This window comes from Paroedura picta, chromosome 7 (assembly GCF_049243985.1).
Source record: "Paroedura picta isolate Pp20150507F chromosome 7, Ppicta_v3.0, whole genome shotgun sequence".
NCBI lineage: Eukaryota > Metazoa > Chordata > Lepidosauria > Squamata > Gekkonidae > Paroedura > Paroedura picta.
Genome location: NC_135375.1, coordinates 105,259,786 through 105,278,385, shown reverse-complemented (window position 1 = coordinate 105,278,385; position 18,600 = coordinate 105,259,786). Strand labels below are relative to the sequence as shown.

Genomic DNA, 18,600 nt, shown 5'->3' with positions numbered 1-18,600 from the left:
CCAGCTAGGTTTCTCATTTTCAGATTTCATAAATACCCAAGTCATTTTCAGTTGTCATGAAACAGGTTCTCTCCTGATGATTCGACCCACACTTATTTTTGTATTGCTTGTGTCGATCTTTCTTACACTCTAGGTTCTGGTTAGCTTTCATTTTGCCTCCTCCCAAGTTTGCGTCCTGCCAGTTCTTAATTGTTCCAACTTTTTCTTCTGTTTCATATCCTGCTCAGTGTTTTCAATTGCTTTGTTTTTGGACCCTTGAATGCATTTCTAACTCAGGATTTACCTTTTTAATGATGGGTTTTTGTTGGTTCTAGTGATATATAAGATGTGATGATTCTTTTATGTTTGTTTTAACCTGCCAACTCCCGTGGGGGCAGAAAGATGGGGTATAAATTTAATTAAATGAATAAAATAAAGCTGAAATACCCTGGGGAAGCAGCCCTTTCTTCAGGTTATGATGAAGGATATATAAAACTGGAGTGGGGTGCTCGTGGTAGGAGGAACGGATTGAATTGAGTGCTACCAAATATAGGGAAATATTAATCATGTATTTTTATCACTACTAGCTGACTACCTCCAGAACAGTGACCTATACCAGTCCCAGAGAGGGGGAAAGGAATAAATGACAAAAATGATGCCTTTGACACGAGGAGTTATCCTTTTCTTTGGAGGTTTGAGTAGCTGGTCCAAGAGGTTTTTAGGAAGTGTGTCAGATCCCAAAGGAAGGAAAAATGTAGCATGCTTCTCATACTCCATAAAATTGTGGCTGTGCTTCCAATGACGTGATAGCCCTTGGGAGGGAGGGCCCTCCCCACTGATAGCCACTCAGAAGGGTTGGCGTGCTGTCCCGAAGCCGCCGGGGACCTCTGATTTGTCCTCACTGGATGGAAAGGCCCTCCCCCACTGAGGGCCAGTCAAAGGCTCTTCCCCGCCACGCCTTCACTTACCACTTAGACCAGTGGTCCCCAACCTTTTAATCACAGGGACCGGTCAATGCTTGACAATTTTACTGAGGCCCGGAGGGGGGTAGTCTTTTGCTGAGGGATGTCACCACCTGAGCTCCTGCTCCACTTGCTTTCCCTCCGGCACCCCTGACTTCCCGCCACCCACTGGAAGGCGCTGCGAGGAGCAGCTGCGCAGTGCTATGCCGAGGGGGAGCCCCAGCCATGTCGGCCTCTGGAGAGCACCAAAGGTGAGCCAGCGGCAGAGTGGCAGGGCACCCCCCAAGGCAGCAGCTGAGGAGGAGGACGAGGAGGTGCCGCGGCCTGGTACCGATTGATCCACGGACCGGGACCAGTCCCCTTAGACCATGCAAAGCCAGCAGGAAGCTTTGCAACCAGCTAGTTAGCTGCTGGCAGAAGCTGCGCAGACTAGCTGCCTCCTCCATGGAGTTAGGACAAAAACAAACAAACCCAGAGACTCGGAATTAGCTCAGATCTAATTGTGATCTTCTGTAGAAATTCCATCTGTTCTCCATCTGTGATTATCAGGGACAAAACCAAAACCAATGTCTTGGGGGGGGGGTTCTTTATATAGAAAGCTGACACTGGGTGCCAAGGTCTCCCTGTTGGCTTAATCGTGTGTGGAGAACTGGGGCTCATCCCCTTCCATTTCTCTGTGTGTATGTGTTTGTGTGTGTGTGTATGCGCGCGTGTGTGCGTGTGCACCTAGTCCATTGAAAAGGTTTGGGGAGACTGGTTTACATTATTAAGTTGTCCAGTGATCACGTCTGCCAGACTTGCTAATCTCTCCAGGCTGTTCGGCTTCTCCCTCTCAACTTCTGGTTCGGTTACATAGATAAGCTGTTCTATCTTAGTTAAAATGGAAAAGGGGAATTTGAGAATGGTATGCTTTAGACTGGCTCCATCAGAATACACAGAGTTGATTTTCTTCCTTTCAGAACTCCTGTTTCCACAAGACTAAGGTTTAAGCTGTTGCTTTTAATTTTGGGTTCTCTCCTCCTCCCATTTCTCCCCCCCCCCCCATCAGCTTATTTCAGCTTACCACAGAAACCAAACATTAACAGAATGACTACATAAAATATTTCCAACTGTTAGTATTTGAAGAATTCTTTGTCATTTTAATAGTCCTCTTGCATAAATGGCAATACATAGCTAGTCTTTTCTCATTATTCATCATATTCATCTCATAGCCATTATTTCCATTCCATTTTAAAATCTGTAATTGGTTCATCATTTTCATACTTTCAGTTGCCATTTGAAAATGGTAGGTATCTCCACAGATTTCCATATTTTTGCCCAAACAATCCTTGCAGTTGTACTTAAATACTTCTCGAATTTCTTTATCTTTACCTCTTTCCAGAAAACCCAGAATATAAGATTTTGGTTTCAGTAAAATAGTATCTTTAAGAATATTTAAGATCTCAATATGTATCGTCATCTATCATAAGTATCTGTCAGCCGCTGCTTGAAGACTGCCAGTGAGGGGGAGCTCACCGCCTCCTTAGGCAGCCCATTCCACTGCTGAACTACTCCGACTGTGAATTTTTTCCCTGATATCTAGCCAGTATTGTTCTGCACATAGTTTAAACCCATTACTTCAGGTCCTATCCCCTGCTGCCAACAGGAACTGCTCCCTGCCCTCTTCTAAGTGAATATCAGGTTCTGCCCTCCTTCAGTTTGTCTTCACAGTCATGTTCATTGGGAGGCATGTAAGGATAGCAAAATCACCTAGTATAATTTACGACTTGGGAGGCATTTGAAGTCATGTCCCTTGAGCTCAGCATGCCAACCACTGCACCACAGTGGCTGGGAACCCGTTGGAAATGGATTTGTATTCTAGACCATTTAAAACTCAGTGGTCCCCAACCTTTTTATCACCGGGGACCACTCAACGCTTGACAATTTTACTGAGGCCCAGTGGGGGGGGGGGGTAGTATACTCATCTACTCTCAGCCACTGCCCTAACGCTCTCTGATCGCTATGGTAATGTTTAAACATCCCTTCAAAATAAGATACAGACACGCCACAACAATGAACATAAGGAACACTTTATTTTCATGGACATTTTAACTCATGACAATGACAAATCAATGGGAACCCTGAGCTTGTTTCTCTGCAACGAGATAGTCCCATCTGGGAGTGATGGGAGACAATGACACCCGAAGTGTGTTGTAAAGGGCCAGGGGGGGGGGAGGCGTCTTTTGCGGCCCACCTCCCAATTAGTTGACGGACCACATGTGGTCCACGGCCCACAGGTTGGGGATTGCTAATATAGATATTTAATTCCTTCAATTGTTACTCAGACATTGTTGAGCAGTCACAATCTGCAATTTTCTAATATAGTCGTATGTTTGTGGTCGCCAAATGCAGCAACGTTTTGTGAAACAGCTTCTTGTTGATTTTCTTCTTTCTTGAGAGTTTTAATTTGTTCGTAGTTCACTGGCACATGGGAATAATCTCAAAAGAACTGCCTTTAGAAACAGACTTGACAGATACTGGTTTGCCATGGTGCCTAGACATTTGAGGTGCCTAGTATTTTCAACCAGCACAACCCTCTCTTCTCTTCCTGTCTTCTATCTTGCCTGCCTCTGCCCTTGAAAGTTCTCCTTCGCTCGCTTTCCCTAGTTATAACTGACAAAGAACCAAAGAAGTGGAAGAACAAGTTCTAATATGACAGTGGTGTTCTAATATAACAGTGGTCTAATAGTTTTTGAAAACCCTGCCCCACCCAAAGATCGGGGCAGGACTGGTTCCTAAATTTGGGGGGCTGGTTCTTGGTTCTGAAGAAAACTTGCTGTGGCTTGCTTCAGAAGTAGTCTAAAACGTCCTCCCTTGAAGTGAAGTCTAGTTCTTTACCCTCTGCTATGGCTCAAACATCAGATTCTGCAAGCAAAATTCCCCGTTAGCCAAATCTGTCAAGTTTTTACCTCAGGGCTCGGTGTGAACTCCTGCATGCAGGGCCCAAATTGATTGTGCTCTTTAACTTTCGGGATTGAACCAACTACCGGTTGCTCCATGAACTTGCATTACGAACAAGGCATAGGTGCTGTCTTTCATTTACATCATCACATTTCCCCTGGGTACCATATGTTAAATTTGACAGCACCACTTGAGGTTGTATTCAGATGAAACCAGTCATGTTGGATGGCTGGAGGTAGCAATCTCACTAGATCAGGGATTCCCTTCCAGGGATCCTTGGGTTCCACGGCCTTTTTCAGATGGTTGCTAACATCACTTGATGTCATTGAGCACATTTTCCCTGTTGCTCTAAAGGCCTAGTCTCTTCATTCACAGTGGAAATGGTAAATGATCGATCGATCAATTGGCTGGCTGGCTCCCGTATCTTACTTCCGCACTCACTTCTTTGAAGGGCCATGTCACCACGTTCGGGGTTCCTCAAAGCCTGAAAAATATTTCATGTGTTCCCCCACACTCAAAAGGTTCTAAAAGCTGCATTATATAGAGCAGCTTCCAACATTAGGCCTGAGGGCTTGAAATTGGCTTAATGTCAGAGTGTTTGTCTGCCATGTAAAGGAACACACCGTTGTTATCTTAGAACTTGTTTTTCTACTACTCTCCTTTGTCAACAATGAAACAAAGAGCTGTTTACATATATAAAGCCTTTGATTTGGCTTTTCGCCCAGGTTTATCCTCCAAAAATAGTTTCATGTTACAGAAAAGTTAGACATCCAAAGGCAATTGAACATATTTTTTTAAAGCAAGGAACCCAAGTAAAGCTGAAATGAAAACCAGAGCATCAGAGAACTCAAATGTGACCTTGTGGCTATTGAGGAAGAATCAGCATGGATTCTGTAAGGAAAGATCCTGTCTAACTATTTAGAGTCCTTTGAAGAGGGTGGACCAATATGTGGATGAGACTCACCCAATAGATGTTGCTTCCCTAGACTTTCAGAAAGCTTTTGATCAAGTTCTTCATCAAAGGCACCTAGATAAATGAGAGCCAGTTTGGTGTAGTGGTTAGGAGTGCGGACTTCTAATCTGGCACGCCAGGTTCGATTCTGCGCTCCCCCACATGCAACCAGCTGGGTGACCTTGGGCTCGCCGTGGCACTGATAAAACTGTTCTGACCGGGCAGTGATATCAGCACTCTCTCAGCCTCACCCACCCCACAGGGTGTCTGTTGTGGGGAGAGGAATGGGAAGGCGACTGTAAGCAGCTTTGAGCCTCCTTCGGGTAGGGAAAAGTGGCATATAAGAACCAACTCTTCTTCTTCTTCTAAACTCAGCAGTCATGGGACAAGAGGACAGGTCCTTTTGTGGATTGGAAGCTGGTTAATTACCCTCTCTTACTCTCTGTAAGTACACATTGGCAGTTTTCACAGTGGAAGATGGTAAGCAGTGGGGTACCACAGGGTGCAGTAGTAGCTGGTGCTTTTTAATGTGTTCATTAATGATTTGGAGCCGGGAGTAAGTCATAAAGTGGCTAAGTTTGCGGATGTAACTCAGTTGTTTAGGGCAGTGAGAACCAGGGAGGACCAAAAGGCGCTCCAGAGGGATCTGTCAAGGCTGGACAAGTGAGCATCAATGTGGCGAATGAGGTTCAACCTGGGCAAGTGCAAAGCAATGCACATCAGAGCCAAAAATCCTGACTTTAAATATATGTTGACAGGGCCCAACCGACTAGGCAGTAACTGACTAGGAGAGAGATCTTGGAATTGTTGGAGACAACTCACTGAAGATGTTGACTCAATGTCCAACTACAATAAGAAAGGCAAAGGCCATGGAAGAGGATTGAAAACAAATCAGCCATTATCATAATGTCCTCAACCATTGGCTACTCATCGAGAAGGGTCCTTCTCCTCTGAGACCAGGAGGATAACCTGGCGAGTGTTTCCCACCTCACCAAGATGTCCTCCTGAGAGAGAATGTGTAAATCGATGGTCAGGCCTCATTTGAAACACCACCTACAGTCCTAGTCACTGTACTGCTAAAAAGATATAGCATTGGAAAAGGTGAGGGAAAGGCAGCTAAAATGATTAAGGGCCCAGAACACCTTCCCTGTGAAGAAAGATGAAAGAGGTTAGAGCTTTTCAGATTGGATGAATGATCGAAGGGTAACATGGTAGAGATGTACAAAATTATGCATGGGATCGAGAAGTTAGAGAAAGAAGTACGTTTCTCCCTTTTTCACAATACAAGAGCTTGTGGGCACTCTGTGGAATTAAGAAGCCGTTGGTTTATAAAACAGGTAAAAGGAAGTATTTCTTCACCCAAGGATTAAATAATCTATGGAATTCACAGCTGCAGTAAGTGGTGGGGACCAAGCCTTGACAGCTTCAAAAGGGGATTGGCTAAACAGATATGGAGCAGAGGTCCATCAGTGGCTATTAGCCACAGTGTATAGAGAGAGCCTCTTGTGGCGCAGGGTGGTAAGGCAGCCGACATGTTGTCTGAAGCTCTGCCCATGAGGCTGGAAGTTCGATCCCAGCAGCCGACTCAAGGTTGACTCAGCCTTCCATCCTTCCAAGGTCGATTAAATGAGTACCCAGCTTGCTGGGGGGTAAAACGGTAATGACTCGGGAAGGCACTGACAAACCACCCCATATTGAGTCTGCCAAGAAAACGCTAGAGGGCGTCACCCCCAGGGTGGGACATGACTCGGTGCTTGCACAGGGGATACCTTTACCTATAGAGAGGACACTCTGTCTGAAGCAGTGACGCTTTGTATTCTTGATGATCGGGGCGGGGGGGGCAACAATGGGAGGGCTTCTGGAGTTCTGGCCGTCCTGGGTTTCGGCCACCATGTCCCACCGTGTTGGCCTGGATGGGCCAGTGGTTTGATCCAACATGGCTTCTCTTATGTCCCCAGTCTCTCGCACGCCTACTTGAATAACTTCTGGAGCGTCAAACTTTTCCTAGTGCTTTGTTTCTGCAGTAGAGCTAATTGCCTGCATTGTTCCTGTTAGCGGGGATACTCCTCCCCCCCCTTCACAATGGAGGGGGTGTTTTTATCTCCCTCTCCCCTTTGTGTGCTTCCTGGAAAAGCTGCTGGGAGAATCAAAATTAAGGTTGGCAAGTATACAGTTCACGGCATGCACCGCCGTGAAGCTAATTTCAGACACAATCATTTCACAATGTTGTAAGCTGCTAGGAGCTCTGGCTTCCTTGCAGTTTAAAGAGTCCTTACAAGAGCGTGTTAATTGGTATTGGAGGAAGCACCTTTGTCTCGTTTCCGGCCTAACCCTTGCTCTCCGGGGCTTTTGAAAGTTCTAAGTGCTCAAAGCTTACAGCATCTTGGAGGGATTGGCAGGGGGGGGGGTAGTTTCATGAGGTGTGCATTCTGTCTCTTCCTCTTCCCTTGCAGAATACTAGATGTTCTTAAGGGTTTGAACTTGGGCTTTCTCACTCTGTTCCTACCCACCCCCACCCCACACACTGCTTTCAGCACCTCTTGGAAAGTACTGAGCATGCTCCGCCTTCGCCGGCCCCTTGTCTGATTTTCTGCCACTTTTAAAAAGTCCGTAAAATAATTTTTGTCATGCGGAATCCCCTGTTGTGGTTGCAGGTGGCCTCGTCTCCCTGTTCTGCTGATGAGCTTGGAATGATCAGTTTGCAACTGGAAGGGGGTAGTGATGAAACCATTTGTTCGGGCGGGAAGGGAAGGTGTAAAAATCATGTTTTAAGTAGTTTATTTAGTTACCACATTTCTATGCCACCCTTCCCTGACGTCTCAGGGCAGCTCACAACAAGTCCGTTCAATGAATTTAAAATAGAAGTTATTAAAATATTTAAAATATTAAATGAGATTATTAAAGCTTATATGTAAAAACCCCAGGAACTACTGCCCACTCTCCAATAACGGGTCTGTATGTTATACTGATGTTGATATCTGGCATCTAGATGTTATTTTCTATGTGATTCCAGTTCTGCTGGAATCTTTGAGCCTCAACCATAGGCCGTTTCAAACAGCTCGGTCTCATAAGCCCTGTGGAACTTTTTAAGGTCCCACAGAGTCCTGATCTCATCTAGAAGAGCTGGTGCCAGGGCAGAGAAGACCCTGACTCTGGTTGAGGGCAACTTTGCTTCTCTGGGGCCTGGGATCTTGAGCAGATTTTGTGAGCTCAAACATAGGGGCATGGGTACAAAGTTCCCAGACCATTTATGGTCATGTAGACCCCCCTTCTAAAATTGATAAGGATGGGCCTGGCGGGGGGTGGGAAGGGGAGAGGCCCCGGGTGGGCGGGTACACAGCTGTGCTTCCCAACCATATTCTGCATGATCGTGCCATTTCTGGGGTTTCTCAAAGCTTCCTGGGGTTTCTCAGCAATAAAAACGTTGAGAAAGGCTGGTTTAGGGCCTTAAAGGTTAAAGAAACTAGTGTGAATGATGCATAATGATATTTGGACAGTTTTCTGTTCCGGTACAGAGATCTGCAGCTGTACAGCAGATGCAAAGGTTGCCCATTGTCCCTGCATTGCTTTCATAAAGCTCATGTCAACCGAAACATCAGATTTTTTTCACTGGGTACTTTCAGCATTGAGCTGTGAGTTCTAAGTAGTGGAATAAACTTCCTGCATGTGTGAAATGATTCTCTGAATCACGGGCAGTTCCTGAGTACTCTAATATAAGCTACCTCTTCTGAGAAAACTGAGTGCAACATGCATTGGCCTGCCAGCATACTGCTTGTAGAAATTTAACAGAAACCTTAAAATTGCATTTCAAATAAAACATATACTTGCTGTACTTTATCTGAATCTTCATTGCCTCCTGCTCTGATACCTTCTGCAATATTTTCCAAGAAAGGTAAAGGTATCCCCTGTGCAAGCACAGAGTCATGTCTGACCCTTGGGGTGACGCCCTCTAGAGTTTTCTTGGCAGACTCAGTACAGGGTGGTTTGCCAGTGCCTTCCCCAGTCATTACCGTTTACCCCCCAGCAAGCTGGGTACTCATTTTACCAACCTCGGAAGGATGGAAGGCTGAGTCAACCTTGAGTCGGCTGCTGGGATCGAACTCCCAGCCTCATGGGCAGAGCTTCAGACAGCATGTTAGCTGCCTTACCACCCTGCGCCACAAGAGGCTCTTATTTTCCAATCGAAGGGCTTTAATTTTCTTTTAATCCTCTGTCGTTCTCCCCCCCCCCAGGGAAGAAGAAGAACGCTTGAGAAATAAAATCCGGGCGGATCACGAGAAGGCCCTGGAAGAAGCAAAAGAGAAACTGCAGAAGTCGCCTGACGAGATCCAAGCAGAAATCCAGACTGAAAAAAACAAGATAAAAAAGAGCCTGAAAGAAAAAGGCAGTAAGCCTTTGCCCCCCGTCCCTGTGCCGAACCTCGTGGGGATCAAGAGCGGCGATCCCACAGACCCAGACGTTCGAGAAAAAAGGGACAAAATTAAAGAGGTAATGTATTGCGCCATGGTTTCTGACCGTAATCTCAACTATAGACTTCTCATACTGTCTGGCAGCTGTGTTCTAAATTGTGAGTTGCTGTGTTGTGTGTTTTTGCTTTTGTTTATGGCAAGAGAAAACCATGAGCAACATGCCAGCCTGCTGGTTGAAACAATGCGGGGTGCTTAATTTCAGCCGTTGTAAAGGCATCAATGAAAACAACAAGAGAGGTAAAATTCAGAGCCTCCACTTGTCTTCTGTTGCTGCAAGCGTCGTGGTCTTCATAATCTTCCAGCAGTTCTCGAAGTTGGCTAACGTCAGCATGGGCCACAGCGACGGAAGTGTTCTCTGTCCGAGAACCAGCTTGGTGTAGTGGTTAGGAGTGCAGACTTCTAATCTGGCCTGCCGGGTTCGATTCTGCACTCCCCCACATGCAGCCAGCTGGGTGGCCTTGGGCTCGCCACGGTGCTGATAAAGCTGTTCTGACCAGGCACTGATATCAGGGCTCTCTCAGCCTCCTCACCCTCACAGGGTGTCTGTTGTGGGAAGAGGAAAGGGAAGGCGACTGTAAGCCACTTTGAGACTCCTTCGGGTAGAGAAAAGTGGCATATAAGAACCAATTCTTCTTCTACTTCTTCAGACCAGCATCAGAATGGTCTGCATTAACAAGGCACCTCCTCATTACCACTTAGCTTGGCTTGGTACCATGAGCCAACCAGGAAGGGTGGGAAAGGATCTAAAAATAATAATTATTATGATTATTATTTATCTAGCCATAATTGGGAAATTGTGCAGTGTGCGGCTAGGAGGGCATCGACACAGAGATGTTTGACATAATAAAGGAAGCTTGGCCCTCTATACTTCATTTCCCTTCGATTAAACCCTCTGATTAAGGATCAGTCTTGAGCCAGCCTAGAGAGAGCCAGCGTAGTGTAGCAGTTAAGAGCAGTAGCTTCTAATCTGGAGAGCCGAGTTTGATTCCCTGCTCCTCCAATCAACCGGGTGACATTGGGCTTGTCACAGTCCTGATAGTGGTGTACTCACCGAACTGTCCTGTCAGAGCTCAGGGTGAAGAGGAAAGGAGAGGGGAGAGGAAAGGAAGGCGATTGTAAGCCGCTCTGAGATTTCTTCGGCCAGTGAAGAGTATAAAAACAAAATAATCTTTTAAACAATATTGCAATATTTCGAAATCTCACGAATAATCTTTGGGAGTTTGCTTTATTTAGCATGCTTTATATCTTTTTTCTTTCTCTGATGCTCAAAATACTTTCCAAACATAATGCAACATTGAACAGATTTTAAAACTAGAATCAGCCATTACACCTCAAATTGAAAAGAGTACATAAAAGTATCATAACAGTTCAAGCTAAAGAAGGCCCCCACAAACATTTTTGCTTTATTCTGCCATCTGAGAGATAGGAAGTGCTGGATCCCTATAAACTGTATGACGGATTCAGATGGATAGCCGTGCTGGTCTTAAAGGTGCCACTGGACCCAAGCTGTATGACAGTGATTCTGCCTCGGCACAAGAATATGAATTCTTGTGGTTCATATATCTTCAAAATAATGTCACAAGGAAATATAGAAAGGTATATACATTCTGAACTCTTGGGTCCTTTCTTGAAATGGCTTGACATTTGTAGGTCATCTCAAAATGTTCACAGACCCGCCATGAAAGCAGTCTTGCGCGTGAAAGTACAAGTGAATTTGTAATAGATTTTATAATCAGGAGAAAACAAGATGGTGTTTGTGGGCGGATTGCCTTGTCATCTCTTTCTTTACAGCTGTGTGGTGCTTTTCTTCAGTCTGTTGTATTATGGTTGTGTAGTGATTATATACATTGTGATGAAATAGTTCTCAGGGGGAAGCTTTATAAAGGCTTGTAAATATTTAATGAAAATATTATCGAAATAATGGCATTAAAATATGTTCAGCTAGATTTGTTTTGTTCCTGATGCTTGTTCAGTTTTATATCTCCTTTTCAGAGGAAGGCATTTTGTTGAGATAAGGGTAGATTCATCTGCCTGAAATTTCTCTATTCTAGTTTTGATTATTCTCTGTATACACTTGCTATACCAGCCTTCTTGTTGTGTGCAGCTTTGATCTGTGAATGCATTTTTCTTTTTACAGTTTGACCCAAAATCAGAAGGTACAGAGTTACTCAAAGTAGACTTATATAAAAAGGGAGCTCTACCTACACCTAGGCTTGAATGTCAGAAATGATCCACGTAGATGTTTCTGCAGCACAATGTGTTTCTTCTGCGCCACCTGCTGGCGTTTGTTGGGCTAGCAGCCATTAACTACCTCTCGTCCTCTTTCCCCTGTTAAAAGGAGCGCAGTTGTTTACTTGGACAACATTGAACATTTCGCAAGATCATAGTCACATGGATTTGGAACGCTTCTAGACTTTCCAGATCCATTTTAGGAGCCAGAAAGGTGACACTGTGTGGCTTCCCTGTGCAACCAGAGACAGAAGCCCATAAGTCTGTTAGAACGATCGTCTGAACTGAAGGATTTCGACTGAAAACATGAATGGAATACACACAGCGTTGATAATCTGTTGAACAATCCCAACTCTTGTTTGTTTTCTGTTCCCAGATGATGAAACATGCCTGGGAAAATTATCGACAGTACGGATGGGGCCATAACGAGCTGAAACCCATTGCTAGGAAAGGACATTCCACAAACATATTCGGTAGGTGCTTGTTCCAAAAGCTATTCTTGAAAAGCTCATTGAGATCCTTCGTTCATACCATGATGATGATGTTATCCGGTCAGTCGTGTCCAACCCTCAGCGATTCTATAGGAAAGTTTTCTCCATTCGTCTCTGTCAATGATTGCTTCTTTCGGTTGGTTCATGGTCATCCCTGTATCAGCTTGGATTGTGTCGAGCCAGTGGATCCTTTGGCGACCACATTTCCTTTTGCCGCTGACCATGACGAGCATTAATGATTTTTCTATCGAGTCTGATTGCATGATGTGTCCAAAGTAAGTGAGCTTTAGCTGTAATCCCTTCTAATGACATAGTTGGTTTGCTCCTCTCTAAAACGATCTTGTTGGTAACTTTGGCTGTCCATGGGATTCACAGGATTCGGCTCCCAACATCATCGTTCAAAAGCATCTATTCTCCTCCTGTCTCCCTTCTTCAGCGTCCAGCTTTCGCATCCATAGGTTGTTATGGGGAAGATAATAGTGTTAACTAGCTGGCACTTTGTATTAAGGCTGATATCCTTACTCTTCCATATTCGGTTCATGCCTAACATCGTTCATACCATAGATCCATGGATATCTCTGAAGCAAAGCAAATTAGAGGGTACCATCTATTCATTTAAGGAACTGTCACTCAACAGGCTTATTTATTTATTTAATATTATTATGTTTCTGTCCCCAATGGGGACCTGAAGTGACTTACATCATTCTCACCCCCTCCATTTTATCCTTACAACCAGCCCTGTGAGGTAGGTCTGACTCAAAGTATGTGACTTGCCCAGGGTCATCCAATCAGCTTCCATGGTAAAGTGGGGACTCAAGATCCTAATCCAACATTTTAACACTACACCATGCTGGCTTCCGTGGAAGTTACATATTTAAAAAATATGTTTGGGGTATGGCATTCTTAGGTCTAAATTGTTGTTCTTTGTGAGTTTGGTGCAGTCCTGTACACAAATATATAATTCCACTGGTAATAAATTTCTAAAAGATTAGGAACACTTATGGGGTAAGGCTACTCTTTGAGTTGGTGGTGCACCAAGAGATTTATTTGCTTGAAAGAAATCTGTTTCTAACAAGTCATAATTGTTCATTTATATGAGACTTCGAATGCCAGTTGTGTTTCAGTCATCAGTTCACATAGAATCAAAGAAGGTACCTCCAGGGTCATCTACTGCAACCCCCTGAACAATGCAGGAAATCACAACTACCCGCCTTCCGACTTGTGACCCCAATTTAGCCGAAAATTCTTTTGAATTAATTTCAACCCATTGGTTCTGGTCCAACCCTCTGGGGCAACTGAAAACAACTGTGCTCCATCTTCTATAGCAGGGGTAGTCAACCTGTGGTCCTCCAGATGTTCATGGATTACAAAAGCTGGCAGGGGCTCATGGGAATTGTAATCCGTGGACATCTGGAGGACCACAGGTTGACTACCCCTGTTCTATAGGACAGCCCTTCAAGTATTTGAAGATGGTTATCATATCACCTTTTAGTCGCCTTGTTTCCAGGCTAAAGAGACCAAGCTCCCCCAACCTTTCCCCCTATGGCTTGCTCTCCAAACTCCTCACCATCTTCGTAGCCCTCCAGTTTCTCTAAATCTTTCTTCAGTTGTGGTGCCCAAAAACTGAATACAGTACGCCAAGTGAGGTCTTACCAGAACGGAGTAAATTGGTAATACCACCTCTCATGATGTGGACACTATACTTTTAATACCTTTATTGGCATAAATACCTTTATGCCAATAAAGGTACTGATCTGATCTACTTTTAATACAACCCAATATCCGGTTTGCCTTTTAGCCACCGAGTCACACTGCTGACTCATGTTCAGTGTACGGTCTACTAGGACCCCCAGGTTGGCTCTGAGTAGTGGCACAGGGTTCTGTTGCTGGGCTGTAGTGCGTTGCCCTCATTTTGCTGTCCCTGCAAAAATGTGCCTTCCCTCTCTGATGTGAACTTGGTCCTACTGGCTTAGCACTGCCACTGTGGCACTGATTCTGAATATTTCAGGGTTTTCTCAGTGGTAGAAAGGTTGCTACAGGTGAACCTGGCTACTCACCTGACCCTATATGTTTACAATGTTTATATAGTCATTTGTATTTCAAAGCTTGATTTCATATGGTCATTGTTCATCCCCCTGGCCATTCTAAGTTGAATGGAAAAGCAGCCTATATAAAAATAAATACTCTGTAGTTGCTGCCCCAAACAACATTGCCAAGAGCTCTGCCAGTTTTCAATCTATGGCACCTCCATTTGGGCTGCTTTTGGATTCATCTTGTTCACCCTCAGCCTTTGTATATTAGTATAAGAGCAAGACAACTACTGTGGGAGACTTGGAAAGCCAAGTATAGCTGGATATCATCTGCTTATTAATACCCAATTCTGAAACCACAAGTGGTCTTGTTCAGTGGCTTGAGATAGACCTTAGAGCAGGGGTAGTCAAACTGCAGCCCTCCAGATGTCCATGGACTACAATTCCCATGAGCCTTGCCTTAGAGCACTGGTAAGACGACTGAGCCCTCAAAGATGTCAAACTTTAAGCTCTACACTGACTTATCAGCGTTCATGTTTTCTCACAGAGGTGAGTGGCAGCCTTTCACAAATGGGAGAATGTACATGACACGTTAGCTGTATATTAAACCTGCTTGCTGTCCTTGTGGACCTAGCCTTTCTGTCAAGCTTGTCTTTGCTGCATATCTCTACCCACCCACCCTTCCTCATCTGCATGAAATACTGGTCCCATTTGAGTATGATGGACATGACTGACATGGACGGACAATGAACCCGGGCGTTCTAAATTAGTGCATTTCATAATAAGATAGACAATGCAACTTAGTTTCCCCATGAGGTTTAATGATCTTGCCTTTGATCAGTGTTGATCAATTAGTCACCTCTTCGGAGTGTGTCTTTGGTTCAGATTGCTCTTCTCTGCACATGCCGAAGTTGTCAAAGTCTTCCTCATCCAGCAAAATGTTGATTTGTTTTTCTCCTTGCTGATGGAGTTGCGTCTCCGAGGCTGTCAGTGTGTCCGCGTAGCGGACGCGTCTTGACGTGGAGGGCTGAGAGGTGTCGCCTGCCGACCCTACACCTGTCCAAAAGATGATCACCTCCTTGCGACAGGTGGCAACAGCCAGGCTTGTGACAAGTATCAAGGGCACCAGGTACGGGAGCGTCGACTGCCTCACCTTCAGGAACGTAGCCACCATAAGCATTGCCAACAGTCCGTAGCTATAGGCCAGAGTAGAAGCTAGAAAGTAGATGCCCGAGGATTCTACTTGCACATCAAATCTATGGCAGTAGGCTACTAGCAAACCCGGGAGCACAATGTCACCGAGACTTAGAGCAGTAAAAGAGCCGCCCTCCAGATCTGATATTGAGGATATAGTCGGTACTTTCAACAGAAAGGGGATCTCTTCCATGTCAGGGGACGCCAGGTCTGTGCCACCCCTTCCAATTTTAGTCAGGAAGGGGGTGAGAAGCGCACCGAGCGCATCAGTCAACAAGTGCGCAAATAAAAACCAGCTGCAGGCCTGCAAGGTGGGCATGTGAACTGTCCTCAGAATGTAAACGCCAATAGAGATCCCTAACACGTCCTGCACAACCCAGCTCCACTGATCGTCCTTTCGGAAGATGACCCAGGCGGTGTTGACAGACAGACAGAGCACCGCCAGAAGCAGTCTTCTGATCTCTAGATGTGTGTGAAAATATGGCACGCCAAACACACGTTCTCCAAATGGGAGCCGGTTCACCAATGGAGTCAAACAGCTGTATAGGCTGAAAGATGCATAGAGGCAGAAGATTCCCGTCAATACATGCGCCAAGTAATCGTAGAAGCAGTAGAGAGCAAGAAGCATGAAAGCGGCCATTACCGTGCAAGTACATGTAAAGTGGACATAATTGTCGATTGTTATGTCACCAAAGTTATCTTCTCTTTGGTACTGGCTTTCGAGGTATTGTTTTTTTCTCCTCTCTGTGCTTCCTGCCCAGTAGCTTCCTATGGTCACTATGGCCATGGACAGTAGATAGATGCCACCAGCTTTGTACAGCAAGTCCCTGAGTAAGTTCTTGAACAATAAGTAGAGGATCTCCTCATCACTGAGCAGGACTCCTGGGAGAGTCATCTCCTCACAGTGGCCCCAGTGAGATCTAGATCGCTTGTCTGCGGTGAAAGGTGGAGCATCTCCACCCAGGGTCAGCAGCCCTTGGGTGCCATTGATTTCCTGGAGCTTGGCGTTTTCATAAAGGTTGCAGTTGCCCTCCCTCACCGATGCAATTCTGGTGCTGAGTCCACCGCCGTCCGAGTCGACCTCCCCCAAAAAAGACGGGAGGCAACACATGGCTGAATAAGTGAGGTTCCGAGTTGGCAGCTCAAGGTCCAGCCACGAGGCATTATCCTCGTCACTCAGTGTTGCCCATTTCGAAGGAAAGAGGAAGCAGTAATCGCCTCCTTTTTCGGAGTTGACATGGATGATTCCCGGGTTCACAGCAAACGTATAGGTGCTAATGAGGAGGAGGAGCAAGCCTGCCAGCTTCAGCGCTGCCTTTGGCCTTCCCCAGTCTCCATTCATCTTTATTCGCAAGCGTCCTCGGATTCTCCCTCCTTCTCTTGGTGGGAAAGAGATGTTATCCTTTCGTTACTACGGGCATGAGGCTTAGGCCCCTAGGGCCCAACCTCTGCTCACGACATGGCAAGCACTTCCCACTAGCTTTGCCCGACCTCACTGCGGATGTCACCCCCAAGCTTCTTTGTTACATAATAAGCCAACCCCCCTAACCACGGAGACAAGCTCCACCCCTGCCTGCCATTAAGCAGCCTCTCTCCTAGTTGAAGACACAAAGCCCCTCTGAGCCAACCGGGAAGGGTGGGTTGTGAAAATTATAATACTGAATCAGAACATTGGTCTCTCCAGGATCTCAGGCCGGGGTCTTTTGCATCCCCTGCTGCCTGGTCCTTGTAACTGGAGATGCCGGGGATTGAACCTGGGACCTTCTGCATGCCCAGCAGCTGCTCGACAGTTGAGCCACGGCCCCTCCCCAGGCTGTTTATCCCATGATGAGCCCTTCCATTCCCCCTTCCTGAATTTGAAGACACAGTGGACAGTCACTGATGTTGTGACTTCAGATATCATTTAATCTGCTTGTGCGGTTAGGAAGCGGTTACATGAGCAATGTCACCTCATAAAGAAGAAGAACTGGGTTTTTTACCCCGTTTTTACTATCTGAAGGAGCCTCAAAGCAGCTTACAGTCCCTTCCTCTCCCCGCAACAGATACCCTGTGAGTTAGCTCACCCAACCAGCTACATGTGAAGGAGGCGTGGGGAATCAAACCTGGTTCTCCAGATTAGAGGCCTCCACTCTTAACCACTACACCAACCTGGCTCAGCAAAAAGGTAGTGGTTCCCCACTATTTTATAATGTCAGATACCCTCTGCTTTGGAATAATGTGTGATTGGAGGCTACACTGGAAGTGGGGGCAGACATTTCTTGAACATCCACAGAGGCTTCCAATACGTTCTGTGGAGTGTAGCAGAGTTGCTCTGTGACAACCAGTACTGCCTCTTTAAGGTCAACGTGGAGGCAGGCAGAGTGGGGTGGCTCCCATACTGAAACCCTGTGAAGCTGGTGATCAGACCTGGATAAGGGAAAGAAAAAGACCTCCACAGGACACACATCTCTGCTAACTAAAATTGCTAGCTTGGTGTAGCATCGAGAGTGGTGGACTTCTAATATGGAGAACAGAGTTGGACCCCCATTCCTCCACCTGCAGCCAGCTGGGTGACCTTTTCTCCTTTTCCTATTCCTTCCGCCGCACTTCATGCTTGCTGCTCTCGGTGTCCAGAATAGTTCTTTTCTCCAGCTCACCTCAAAGTAATACAGGAATAGTATCATTAAGAACAACTCTTCCCGAAATCCAGCAGTTTCCTTCCTTCTCTTTCAGAAGTTGGACTCCGCTTCTAATTCCATTTTTATCCAAAGGGAGACAGGGTGAGCCTACAAAGTTCCAGAATTTCATTTGGCAACACTCCAAAGATATGCAAACTTTTCCCAGACTCGGATAGACAGGCCTCCTGCGATAGCTGCAGTTGTGGTTTTCCCCATAGAGTTTCCAGTGATTCCTGGAGCTACTCGTGGCCATTTCTGGGATGTAACATGAAGTGACATTGTTAACATCGCAGACATCACATACCTCGGATGTCTCTGCCTTCCCAATTCTTCTGATGGGCACCAGGCTTCTCTCCCACTAGAACACCTTTTGATGTGGAATTTTAAAACACTTTTTTTATAGCCCTGCAAGGGTTGAAGTTACAAACAGGTACATCGAGGTGCAGCAGAGTAATGAAAGAGAAATCCTTCTTTTGAAGGAGAATGAGGGGGATGAATGGGTATATCTGAAGAAAGAGTGCATTTCCTAAAGGATATTTATTTATTTGTTTGTTTGTTTGTTTATTGGATTTTTATATATCACCATTCCTTGTGGCTCAGAGCGGTTTACACAACACAAATGATGGGCAGATCACTGGCCAAAGTCACCAACAAGGAAATACTACAGCACATAAGCTCCATCACTGGAGGACAAAAT

General features: G+C 45.6%; 2 protein-coding genes across 3 annotated transcripts in view; one reads left to right on the top strand and one right to left on the bottom strand.

The window, feature by feature from the left end:
• Positions 1 to 18,600, top strand: part of MAN1A2 (mannosidase alpha class 1A member 2) — a 63,249-nt gene that overhangs the window by 20,468 nt on the left and 24,181 nt on the right. For both annotated transcript variants that reach the window (XR_013232712.1, XM_077345902.1), the window contains exons 2-3: positions 9,066 to 9,321; positions 11,908 to 12,004. Coding sequence is in view for 1 of the 2 variants with exons in the window: in XM_077345902.1 (XP_077202017.1) it covers positions 9,066 to 9,321; positions 11,908 to 12,004 (353 nt within the window). In the remaining variant the exon portion in view is untranslated. The remainder of the gene's footprint in view (positions 1 to 9,065; positions 9,322 to 11,907; positions 12,005 to 18,600) is intronic.
• LOC143841523 (signal peptide peptidase-like 2B) lies at positions 14,853 to 16,751 on the bottom strand. Its single transcript, XM_077345903.1, has one exon. It carries the CDS (start codon positions 16,586 to 16,588, stop codon positions 14,900 to 14,902), a length of 1,689 nt encoding a protein of 562 aa, XP_077202018.1. The 5' UTR covers positions 16,589 to 16,751; the 3' UTR covers positions 14,853 to 14,899.

What these genes read in the sequence shown, in the direction of transcription:
- LOC143841523 (XM_077345903.1), bottom strand. Translation starts at nt 16,588, where the DNA reads ATGAATGGAGACTGGGGAAGGCCAAAGGCAGCGCTGAAGCTGGCAGGC.